The sequence below is a fragment of the Pleurodeles waltl genome, chromosome 12, assembly GCF_031143425.1.
Source record: "Pleurodeles waltl isolate 20211129_DDA chromosome 12, aPleWal1.hap1.20221129, whole genome shotgun sequence".
In the NCBI taxonomy this organism is placed as follows: domain Eukaryota; kingdom Metazoa; phylum Chordata; class Amphibia; order Caudata; family Salamandridae; genus Pleurodeles; species Pleurodeles waltl.
Window position 1 is genome coordinate 15466463 of NC_090451.1, and position 12889 is coordinate 15479351.

General features: G+C 45.0%; 1 protein-coding gene across 5 annotated transcripts in view; it reads right to left on the minus strand.

Annotated features, from left to right (window-relative positions):
• Positions 1 to 12889, minus strand: part of LOC138268126 (cold-inducible RNA-binding protein B-like) — a 157297-nt gene that overhangs the window by 113535 nt on the left and 30873 nt on the right. For all 5 annotated transcript variants that reach the window (XM_069217532.1, XM_069217531.1, XM_069217530.1 and 2 more), the window contains exons 2-5: positions 10099 to 10216; positions 9904 to 10010; positions 9514 to 9643; positions 9218 to 9323 (exon numbers count right to left, since the gene is read on the minus strand). In XM_069217532.1, the coding sequence (XP_069073633.1) occupies positions 9218 to 9323; positions 9514 to 9643; positions 9904 to 10010; positions 10099 to 10201 (446 nt within the window). In that variant the 5' untranslated portion in view covers positions 10202 to 10216. The remainder of the gene's footprint in view (positions 1 to 9217; positions 9324 to 9513; positions 9644 to 9903; positions 10011 to 10098; positions 10217 to 12889) is intronic.

Genomic DNA, 12889 nt, shown 5'->3' on the forward strand with positions numbered 1-12889 from the left:
CGGTGAACCCTAGTTTGTAAAGGGTTTGTATGATTTGATTTGTGTGTTGTAAGCACTTTGTTAGTGAATTGGTTTTGTTTAGCCAGTCGTCTAGATACGGGAATACATGTATTTGCTGCCTTCTGATGTGTGCAGCCACTACTGCTAGACATTTTGTAAAGACTCTTGGTGCGGTTGTTAAACCAAAAGGCAATACTTTGAATTGGTAATGTATTCCTTTGAATACGAACCGTAGGTATTTCCTGTGCGACGGATGTATTGGTATATGGAAATACGCGTCTTTGAGGTCTAAGGTTGTCATGTAGTCCTGTAGTTTTAGCAATGGTAACACCTCTTGTAGCGTGACCATGTGAAAGTGGTCTGATTTGATGTAGGTGTTTAGTGTTCTGAGGTCTAGGATTGGTCTCAGTGTTTTGTCCTTTTTTGGTATTAAGAAGTACAGTGAATAGACTCCTGTGTTTGTTTGTGTGTTTGGTACTAATTCGATTGCATTCTTTTGCAATAGTGCTTGAACTTCTATTTCCAGGAGTTCGGAATGTTGTTTTGATAATTTCTGTGCTTTTGGTGGTATGTTTGGAGGGAATTGTAGGAATTCTATGCAATAACCATGTTGGATAATTGCTAGAACCCAAGTGTCTGTAGTTATTTCCTGCCATGCTTTGTAATAATGACCTATTCTTCCCCCCACTGGTGTTGTGTGGGAGGGGTGAGTGACATCTGAGTCACTGCTTAGTTGTAGGGGTTTTTGGGCTTTTAAATTTTCCTCTATTCCTAGGGAATTGCCCTCCTCTGTATTGGCCCCGAAAGCCTCCCCTGTACTGTCCCTGGTAGCTGGACGGTGTTGCCTGCGAGGTGCTGGCTTGTGTGGCCTGACCCCGAAACCCCCCTCTAAAGGGTGTCTTGCGGAAGGTGCTGTAGGTTCCTCTGCTCTGCGGGGAGTAGAGCGCGCCCATGGCTTTAGCAGTGTCAGTGTATTTTTTAAGTTTTTCGATTGCCGTGTCCACTTCTGGTCCGAACAGTTGTTTTTCATTGAATGGCATATTGAGCACTGCCTGCTGTATCTCTGGTTTGAACCCAGACGTTCTTAGCCATGCGTGCCTTCTAATGGTCACAGATGTATTAATTGTTCTTGCAGCTGTGTCTGCTGCGTCCATAGAAGAACGTATCTGGTTATTTGATATGTTCTGCCCTTCCTCAACCACCTGCTTTGCCCTCTTTTGTAGTTCCTTGGGAAGATGCTCGATGAGGTGTTGCATCTCATCCCAATGGGCTCTGTCATAGCACGCAAGTAGTGCTTGAGAGTTAGCGATGCGCCACTGGTTTGCAGCTTGTACTGCGACTCTTTTCCCAGCTGCATCGAACTTGCGGCTCTCTTTATCTGGGGGTGGTGCATCCCCAGATGTGTGGGAGTTGGCTCTTTTCCGAGCTGCTCCTACTACGACGGAATCTGGTGGCAGCTGTGTGGTGATGAAAACAGGGTCCGTAGGAGGTGCATAATACTTCTTTTCCACCCTTGGCGTTATTGCCCTACTTTTGACCGGCTCCTTGAATATTTCCTTTGCGTGCCGAAGCATACCTGGCAGCATAGGCAGGCTTTGGTAGGAGCTGTGGGTGGAGGAGAGGGTGTTGAATAAAAAGTCATCCTCGACTTGTTCTGAGTGGAGGTTTACGTTGTGGAATTGTGCTGCTCTAGCCACCACCTGAGAGTATGCTGAGCTGTCTTCTGGTGGTGAGGGCTTTGTTGGATATGCCTCCGGACTGTTGTCCGACACTGGGGCGTCATATAAGTCCCAAGCGTCTTGATCCTGGTCACCTTGGCTCATGGTGGTGTGAGCCGGGGAATGTGACGGAGTTTGCGCTGGTGAGACGTTAATTACAGGTGGAGGAGAGGGTGGCGGAGTCACCTTTTTCACCATTTTGGTTTGTGGCGCCTGGTCTGTTTGAAACTCCAGTCTCCTTTTTCTCCTAATAGGGGGAAGGGTGCTTATTCTTCCCGTTCCCTGCTGTATGAAAATACGTTTTTGCGTATGGTCCACTTCGGTGGACTGCAGCTCTTCCTCAAACCTATGCTTTCGCATCTGAGAGGACAGTGATTGTTCCTCTGTATAAGAGCCTGGACCTGGGTCGGTTACGGGTTGTTTCGGCACCGAAACCCTGCCTGTATCTCCTTTCGGCTCCGAGGTGGCTTTTTTCTTTTTTGGCCTCGAGACCTCTCGGCGTCGATCTTCGTCGGTGCCGCTGTCTCGGCGTCGAGCCGCTTCTACACCGCTATCTCGGTGTCGTTGCTTTTCACCAGCACTTTCTCGATCCCGAGAAGGCTGCGTGCCGGTGTCTCGACCGGAGTCGGACGATCTCGGCACTGTTTTGGCCTTTTTCGGTGCCGATGGTCGGTCACCGAATTGATGGGTGGAGCCATGGCCTGGTGGCAGTGGCGTCCCCTGGGCCTTGTCACTTTTCTTCTGTGTTGTTTTCGACGTCTTACTCACGGTTCTTTGATCGTCGAATTCCTCGGAGTCCGATTCGTGGATCGAAAAGGTTTCTTCTTCCTCTTGTTCCTCGAACTCTTGGTGCGCTGTCGGCGTGGACGCCATCTGAAGTCTCCTGGCTCGACGGTCACGGAGTGTCTTTCGGGACCGGAACGCACGACAGGCCTCGCAAGTCTCTTCACTGTGCTCAGGCGACAGGCACAGGTTACAGACCAAATGTTGGTCTGTATACGGGTATTTGTTGTGTCATTTGGGACAAAAACGGAACGGGGTCCGTTCCATCGACGTTGTTCGACACGCGGTCGGGCCGACCAGGCCCCGACGGGGGATCGAAACTACCCCGAAGGGCACCGGAGCGCGTCGATCTTCGATGCGGTGTTGACTCTAACTACGCAGATCCCGAACGCAACAATACCGACGAAAATCTTCCGATACTAACTTTCCGTTCCGAAACTCGGAGCGACAGGAACACGTCCGAACCCGATGGCGGAAAGAAAACAATTGAAGATGGAGTCGACGCCCATGCGCAATGGAGACAAAAGGAGGAGTCACTCGGTCCTGTGACTCGAAAGACTTCTTCGAAGAAAAACAACTTGTAACACTCCGACCCAACACCAGATGGCGAGCTATGCAGAACATGTGTATCTACAGCGACAGATGCCATCGAACACTGGTTTCCCCTGGTCAATACCTGGCTGGACAAACTTATCCAGTCACCAATGCTGACAATCAGACTAAAGTACATCCCATTGCTATGGTAACTTTAGAATGGGGAGGGGTCAATGGCCTGAAACAGGTGGTGGTCTCCTCAAATATCCCTGTAAACTGTTTGCTTGGAAATGACCTGGAGTCCTCGGCATGGGCTGAGGTAGAACTCAAAACCCATGCAGCCATGCTGGGTATCCCTGAACTGGTGTGTGTCAAGACAAGGGCACAGTGCAAGGCTCAGGGTGAAAAAGTGGTGTTGGAGCCTGGAAAAAGGGCCCAACCCTCCAAGAGAAAAGTAAAGAAGACTGGAGAACCAGCTTCAACACAACAAAAGAAAGAGAACCTCTCTTCCCAGGAAGAAGTTCTGCCCTCTGAGGGAACTGAGCCCGTGGAGTTAGAACCTTATCAGGTTGAGCTCTTAGGCCCAGGGAGACCCACAAGGGAACAGTTGTGTAAGGGGCAAGAAACCTGTCCCTCTCTTGAAGGCCTTAGGCAGCAAGCTGCTGAAGAGACCAAAGGAAAAATCACTGGAACACAGTCTATTGGGAAGATGGACTCCTCTACACTGAGGCAAGAGATCCCAAACCTGGTGCCACTAGGAGAGTGGTAGTGCCTCAGGAGTTTAGGGAGTTCATTAATGTAGGAAGTTGGCTCTATATGTACTATTTCAAAGTAAGAAATAGCATGCACAGAGTCCAAGGGTTCCCCTTAGAGGTAAGATAGTGGCAAAAAAGAGATCATTCTAATGCTCTATTTTGTGGTAGTGTGGTCGAGCAGTAGGCTTATCAGAGGGTAGTGTTAAGCATTTGTTGTACACACACAGGCAATAAATGAGGAACACACACTCAAAGACAATTCCAGGCCAATAGGTTTTTGTATAGAAAAATATATTTTCTTAGTTTATTTTAAGAACCACAGGTTCAAGATTTACAGTCAATACTTCAAATGAAAGGTACTTCACTTAGGTATCATAGGAACTTTGAATCAGCAAAATAGCATGTACAGTTTTGGCAAAAATGGCAATAAGCTATTTTAAAACTAGACACTGCAAATTTCAACAGTTCCTGGGTGAGGGAAGTGTTTGTTAGTTTTGCAGGTAAGTAAACCACCTACAGGGTTCAAAGTTGGGTCCAAGTTAGCCCACCGTTGGGGGTTCAGGGCAACCCCAAATTTACCACACCAGCAGCTCAGGGCCGGTCAGGTGCAGAGGTCAAAGTGGTGCCCAAAACACATAGGCTTCAATGGAGAAAGGGGTGCCCCGGTTCCAGTCTGCCAGCATGTAGGTACCCGCATCTTGGGAGGGCAGACCAGGGGGGTTTTGTAGGACACGGGGGGGACACAAGTCAGCACAAAAAGTACACCCTCAGCGGCACGGGGCGGCCGAATGCAGAGTTTAAACAGGCGTCGAGTTTGCAATTGGTTTCAATGGGAGACCCAGGGGTCTCTTCAGCAAAGCAGGCAGGCAAGGGGGTGCTCCTCGGGGTAGCCACCACGTGGGCAAGGGAGAGGGCCACCTGGGGGTCACTTCTGCACTGGAAGTCGGATCCTTCAGGTCCTGGGGGCTGCGGATGCAGTGTCTTTACCAGGCGTCAGGTTCTTAGAAGCAGGCAGTCGCGGTCAGGGGGAGTCTCTGGATTCCCTCTGCAGGCGTCGCTGGGGGAGTTCAGGGGGATCAACTCTGGCTACTCACAGGGTCGCAGTCGCCGGTGAGTCCTCCCTGTAGTGTTGTTTCTCCGCAGGTCGAGCCGGGGGCATCGGGTGCAGAGTGCAAAGTCTCACGCTTTCGGCGGGAAATGTGGAGTCCTTTTAAAGTTGTTTCTTTGTTGCAAAGTTGGTTCTTCTTTGGAGCAGAGCGCTGTCCTCTGGAGTTCTTGGTCCTTTTAGATGCAGGGTAGTCCTCTGAGGCTTCAGAGGTCGCTGGACCCTGTGGAGCGCGTCACTGTTGCAGTTTTTCTTGAAGTGGGGAGACAGGCCGGTAGGACTGGGGCCAAAGCAGTTGGTGTCTCCGTCTTCTCTGCAGGGCTTTCAGGTCAGCAGTCCTTCTTCGTCTTCAGGTTGCAGGAATCTATCTTGCTTGGTTCTGGGGGCCCCTAAATACTCAATGTAGGGGTGTGTTTAGGTCTGGGGGATTAGTAACCAATGGTCTTTTTTTATAAAATGACTGAGATGTTACTAAATCAAGATGCCTAGTGCCTCTGAGCTTTATATACAATAGAATGTGGTTTTGTATTACACCGGAGGCTCCCATCTCGACGACGGGAAATGATTCAAGCATGTGAATCTATGAAAGTTCCAATACTGGAGTAAGTGGATGTGTTTGACCACTGACTTTGTGTTCAACACTGTGCATATTAGTTGTTCAGTGTTCACCAGTTGCAGATTACATTTTGTATTCAGTTTAGCTGCCTATTGGCTTTTTTCGGTACCGAGGTTTCAGGTATAGTCTTTTTCGGTTCCGAAGATATTTTCCTTACTTTGGGCGAATCGAACTCTCGGAGTCAAGATCGTTCGGTGCCGGAATCTCGACCGGAGTCGGAAGTCTTCAGCAATTCTCTGGCCTTTTTCGGTGCCGATGTTTGGTCACCTTCTTTTCGGTGGGTTAAGCCATGGCCTGCTGGCGGTGGCGTCACCATGGCCTTAAAGGTCTTTGTGTGAGTTTTGGACGGGGCAGGTTTACTCACTGTTTGCTGCACCGTCGAGGGTCGTTCACTTTCGGATTCATCCGAGTCCGTCGCCTGGATGGAAATGCTTTCCTCCTCTCCGACGTCGAGTTGCTCTTTCGGTGTCAACGCCATCTGCAGTCTTCTTGCGCGTCGATCTCTCAAGGTCTTTTCGATCGAAACGCTCGACAAGCCTCGCAAGTATCCTCTCTGTGTTCAGGTGATAAACACAGATTACAGACCCGGTGCTGGTCTGTATAAGAATACTTCGAATGACACTTAGGACAGAAGCGGAAGGGGGTCTGGTCCATTAGTCTGGGACAACAGGTGTGGTCGGGCCGAACAGGCCTTGGTGAAGAACGGAAGCCCCGAAGGGCCGCCGAAGCGCTCCTGATGTCGGTGCCGATACACTAACACTAACCCGGTACCAAACGATAACAATACTGTTGAATTTTCGATAATTTAGCTAACTTTCTCGAATCTAAATATGGAGCGAAGAGGAACACGTCTGAACCCGATGGCGGAAAGAAAACAATCTAAGATGGAGTCGGCGCCATGCGCAATGGAGCCGAAAGGGAGGAGTCACTCGGTCTCGTGACCCGAAAAGACTTCTTCGAAGAAAAACAACTTGTAACACTCCGAGCCCAACACTGGATGGCAGGATAATGCACAGCATGTGTATCTGCAGCTACACATGCCACAGAACATCCAAATTCACCTCAAACAGTGTTTGTGAGAGAAAAACTGAGCAGAGCTCAGAGGAGACTCCTTAGCACAACGTGCAGTGGAAAATCTGAGGGAAATCAGCTCCTCACTGGAGGGTTCTAGGGGGTGGTGTGAGCTGATTGGTTGTCTTTTAAGTTTGGTCTTTTTTATAAAATGACTGAGATGTTACTAAATCAAGAGGCCTAGTGCCTCTGAGCTTTATATACAACTGAATGTGGTTTTGTATTACACCGGAGGCTCCCATCTCGACGACGGGAAATTATTCAAGCATGTAAATCTATGAAAGTTCCAATACTGGAGTAAGTGGATGTGTTTGACCACTGACTTTGTGTTCAACACTGTGCATATTAGTTGTTCAGAGTTCACCAGTTGCAGATTACATTTTGTATTCAGTTTAGCTGCCTATTGGCTTTATCGTGGCGTTTGACGTTGCAGTTTAGACATTGCAGTTGAGCTGTGTTTTTCCACATAGTAAACTAAGGTTGTTTCTTCGTATTTCTCTCACCGAACACAAACAGTTCATGATAGGAAAGTACACATTTTTTATTTTCTTCAATGCAGGGAAAGGTGCAGCCTTGGCAGGAGAGCCTGGAATGGCTGGCCCGTTTTCAATGTTTTTCTTCCAACTCTGACCTACAGTAGCCAGCATGTTTGAATATTTCCATCTGAGAGGGGAGGGCCTTTCAGAAGACTCTTTCCATGGTTGTTTAAGCTATAAAAGAGGTGGCCCTGCTCAGTAGCGAGGGAATTTCCGAGACCTCGGTCAGAATTGGACATCAAATGTCTGACATTTTCCCGTGAGGGTGAGGATCTCTTTCTCGCAGTTTAACAGGGGCCGCCTTCTTGCTGGCATGAGAAAGATGAAGGGCATGGGAAGCCCTACGGTGATGAATTTTTACTTTATCCTTTACTTTGCAATTATGCTATAATATAATCACATATATTTGCTGTGTACATTGCAGTTGAGAATCTTTTTGATATATTTTCCTTTCATTGCTGTGACTATTTTTAAATGTGTGCCTTCGACCTACTAATCTCCTTCATTTTTTAGGAACCTAGTGGTGAAGTAATAATAAATGTCTTCTTTAAACTAAGAAGTGCATTCCAGAGATTTTTGTTAGCTCAGTCATTAGTGAAAGCAAAACAACGCTGTAACAATCTACGGTACTCAGTGGTGTGGAATTTAATAAAATATGGACTTGTCCATGAGACAGGTTGCTTCTTATATCTACTTGTCCTGTAAAAAGCCATGTCAAAACAAGACACGCATTGACAAAACCAAAAGACTGACAACTTATGTCGGTTGGCTTTGCCACTGCCTGTTTATTTTCATGTTTCCACAATTGTATTTAATATGTTTGCACTGATTTTCCATTATGAATATCTGTGGAAATACTAGCATGTATCAACAAATTTAACTAAATGATGCTTCAAAGAAATAGCACCTAAACTTTTAACAGTAATTTAGCATAACTCTCGTACTTGCATTTTTTTCTAGACATTTTATTTTGAAAGCAAATAATCAAATCTTGCTTACAGGCTTCTGAAAACACGTCTAATCGGAGAGCATTCTACGTAGTTTCATATTGTTAAACTTTTCAAACGTGTGTACAGTTTTTTTTTAACTGGAACCACTATCAGTAGTGTAGTGTGGCCTTACAATGTTCATTTAGAGAACTCACTAATAATAAAAGGTTTTTCCTTAACGAACCACAAATACAAGTTCAAAGAGTATTAATATATGGACATACCTTACCTCAACTGCAGACAGTTCCCTTCCCTGTAAACTGCCATCCAAGGGGTTTGTACTGCAAAGGGTTGGGCCTACTTGTCCCAAGGACAAAATAAACATGAAAACTTGTTGTCCTTAAACCCCAAACAGTATGTTCTGGGCATCGGGCTACAGGAATTCCACCCCCCTGGGTACGCCATTCTGACAGCTGAAGAACAGAATGTCACCCCACGTTTATGAGGTTTCAGGCTATTCACATTCCCTTCCTTTATTTTTTATTTTTTTAAAGGGGGGGGGGTGGAAAACTCCAGTTAATAATTATTAATGCTAATTAATTTGATAGGCAAACTCTTGCTTTTGAAACTAGCCTAGTGGTCGAGATGGAGAAAGTGTATGATTTTTGAAAATGCAGCAACTGATGTTGACATTTATTCACCGGCAGTTACCCACGGACATGAAGTTCAAGTGTCTAGGTTTCTCAAAGAAAACTGTAGGCGTAGGTCAGAAAGCATCATGTGCACTGTTCAAAAATACCCTTCTACAGGCAGAAGACGAGCAAGTAGACATTACAAGGAGTGCCAACATGTGTCAGATGCCCACCTCAGAACAAAACCTCTGAGTTTCTGTCAAGGGTATTAGAGAACCTATAGCAAACAGTTCAGTGTGCAACCTACAGCATTCAGAAGTTACATTCTGGAAGGGGAATTTACAGGCAGACTTAAGAGGGTCAGCTCAGATTCGACAGCGCCTTGCCACCACAAGATGGAATTTAACAGCGCTGCTGTTGCTACTGCAAAGAGCCATTTCATGCATCTTGGACCTGTTACGCTGTGGTGGCGCTAGCACGTGCGCAGATACTCGCTCACAAACACACGAGTCCCAATAGAGTAAGTAAGTTATCTTACCCGCCATAATAATCTCGGGATCCACGACCATATCCTCCAATTCTGGAGTCAAAACGACTACCACCATAGCTGCTGCCATAACCACCTCCGTACCCGTCGCCACCACCTACAAATAAGGGAGCAGGCAGTGAAAAGTGTGAAGCAGAAACAAGCATTTACTCTCATTCTCAGCACATGCACTGCTTTTTTGGGTATTACAAAAAAAATAGACATATCCCCCACTGAATCTTAAGTGTAGAAAAGTTGAGCCTCTGGTAATAAGACTCTTAAAGATGTCCCAAATGACATTTCAGTACCTCGTCCTCCTCTGCCTCCACGGGGAAACCCTCGGCCACCACCAGAACCTCCTCTATAGCCGCCACCACCACGATTTCGATCTGAAGCTTTGCCTGCTTGGTCCACTCTGATCTGGCGCCCATCAACAGTCTGGATTGAGTGCAGGGGTAGAGAAAAACAGGAGTGTGGTCAGCTTAGAATAAAACTGAATAACCATGTTAAAATGACTATAAGTCACGATACGCTGTATAAATAAATGCACTTCGAATCAATGCTCTGTAACTGAAAAGACCATTCTCGTTCAGCTTAACTGGGCTTACAAATTACTCAGGTATCAGTGCAGTTTGTACATAAACCCACTAAGCGATCAGCAAACCCCAGGCATTATCAAACAGTCAGGGACACTCCACCTTTCCATTCAGGGCCTGTAGAGCATCCTTTGCGTCATCTTGATTGTCAAAGGTGACAAATCCAAAGCCTCTGGATCTCTGGGTCTCTCTGTCTTTCACTACAACAACTGGGGAAAAAAAGAGCTGTGTGAATTACATCTGCCAACTGGCAGAAAGATTCAGACATCGGACAAACAAGAGAAACTTCAGTCTCACCATCTACGATCTGCCCATACTTTGAAAAAGTCTGCTTCAACGTGGACTCATTGGTGTCGAAATTAAGGCCCCCAACAAAGAGCTTTGCATCATCAGATGACATGATGAGTTCTGAAGCCTGTGCAAAGCAAAGATTACAATTATTGCAAAGGAAGGTGGTTTGGACAAATACTCATAAAAGCAGTCCCCACTTTAACTGAATCTTTTGGCTCCCTGGATGACAAAAATGGTACTTATAGTTCTAGACCATCCATCGGGGCTATATAGATGCTTGTGAACCAAGAACTTTTTTTGTATTTTCAATTTTTAAAACTTGTTCAATAAAGAAAACATGCCAATCAGCTAGTAATTTAATATCGTTTGGTAAAGACAGATTTAACCAAATCAGCAATAGTACTTTGAACATAAGAAAAGCATTTTAAACGATAAACTAAATCAGGAACTGGTGCATTCAACTGTACGTTAATCTACAGAGCAAATTCAAACTGCCACTTTAAAGAGTCTTACAGTTACACTGTCCCAACATGCACAGCAGGATTACTTATGCAGTTTGCTTTGAGTCAAGCGGAGAACATGTTTCTAAACTATAAGAAGGTAGGCAGATTTTTATGAATTCAGGGATTGGGAGTCACTATTTGAAATAAGCCCCTTGGCTTACCTCGGGTAGGAGAAGTGCGACCATTTTATCAAAAGGGTGTGTATTTGAGATCTTCATTCTTCTTGATGCAAAGGGATCATATACAACCTCACCTTTGCATTCTGTACTCCTGGTAGGAGCCCAAGTGCAATGTAAATATTCCTTACCAGTTGCTAGATTATCTACACTTCTCTTTCAAAATAAATGTGGACATGAGGAATTCATACTTGTTGAGGGAGTGAGGTTGTCCATCTGTAACTGAATGGTTGGAGATAGCAGTAAGGTAGAAGGATTCAAGTGCCAGATCAACTGCCCTAAATCCTAGTCTGTTGCTGTGATTCTTCTGCATTTTGGAAGCCTACTACCGTGGTGTGGAATTTAATAGAATATCTACTTGCCCATGGCACAGGCTGCATCATAAATCACATTGGTGCCATGTTGTGCAGCAATAAATGATGGCAGCAATCTCATACAAGAGCTCCGATATTAGCCTCTCTGATTATCCCAGGGCCAATGCTATAACAGGGCTTGAATACTAGCAATTTCCTCAGTTTGCCACATTTCTGCAAATCTACAAACGGGTGCTAGAAGTAGAGGTAAGCAAATGTTCCAGGGTTCGCATGTCCTTTTGAGTTTGTGCAAACCTACTAACTTTCAGGTTTTAAGCTCTTCTCTGATCTTTTTCTATACTGAGAAAAGGTTGGAAGTTTACTCCTGACAAGGACAGAAGTAAAACTTCTTCCAGGGTTGGAAAAAAGTGGTTAGAGGAAAAGTGAACTTGTAAACACTTATTTCGCATGAGCAAATCTACGCACGCATACTTACTCATGCTAAAATACAGTTCACAAATATTTTCTAGAAGTACGATATTCTGGACTACTTCTGTAAATTCTTGTAAATTTATTAAAAAAGGAAATATGCACTACTGTAATGACATACCCCATGGGTGCACGTTTGTGATTTTCTTTAATAATTGGAACCCTAATTAGGTCTGACATTAACTATGCCTTTTTGTTTATCAAATTTGTATCTTACTGACACACACTGAGTGACAGCAACCTGCTCTTTGACAAGGAGCATATCGGCACACAAAATAGTTTTGTTCAGTGCCAGGAATTACTTTGGCACTGCAGGCTTTGTCCATGTTTGTTACAATAGTGAGAGCCCAACAGTGCCCACAACCTTTTACAAAGCCATGACAAAACAAGGCCGATGCAGCAGGGTCGAATCAAATTCTGCAGCAACAAAAGGCAAATTATTCTGCATAATGTGGCACATTTTGTAATAGTAGTACTTAATTACTTAATCAGCTTTAGGCTTGCTAACACTCTGGGCATTGGTTGCACCTCATTAGTACCAGTTTAACGCACAAAGCAGTAAGCAATAGAAACTTAGTCTACTCAGCTTCACAAAGTGTCTGTGTAGCAACACGTCATTGCATTTTTATAGTAACTATTTTTTGGGGTTAAAATCTGCATATAATTGGGCAGATAACAGATTATGTGGCAAAGGTGGTAAATCTAAAATTATGCAAAACTCGCTGCAGCCGCACAGTTGCGTAATTTCAGTGGCCCTGGCTACAAGACTGAAACACCGATGTTGGACCTATTGGCTTTGCCAACGCTGGTTTATTGGAATTGTTCCCAACTTCTTCTTGAAACTCGTTACACTGATTTTCCCGTTATGAATACTTGTTTGGAATGACTCACACGCATTAACACATCTTACTAAATGATGCTGCTAAGAAATTATACCTAGAATTTCACAGTAAATGTGCAAAACTTTTTTTCCTAGTTGCATTTTTTTGTGAACACCATAGTCTGAAAGCAAAGAATCCTCAATATTGCTTTCAAGCTCATGCAAATATTTGCAGCTAATCAGAGAGCATTCTGGGAGCTTATGTAGCCTCTACTGATAAACTTTTCAAGTTTGTGTACACATTATTTTTTACTGAACCAACCGCCAGTAGTGCTGTCCAAGCTTACATTTATTTGTAGTACTCACCATAATAATAAAGCTTTTGCATTAATGAACCACAAATACAAGTTCAAACACCATTAACAGATGTACACAACTATTACCCTAACTGCAGACAAATCCCCTTCCTGCTCTATAATGTAAACTGACAGCCAAAGGGCTTCAGCTGTTGGGCCT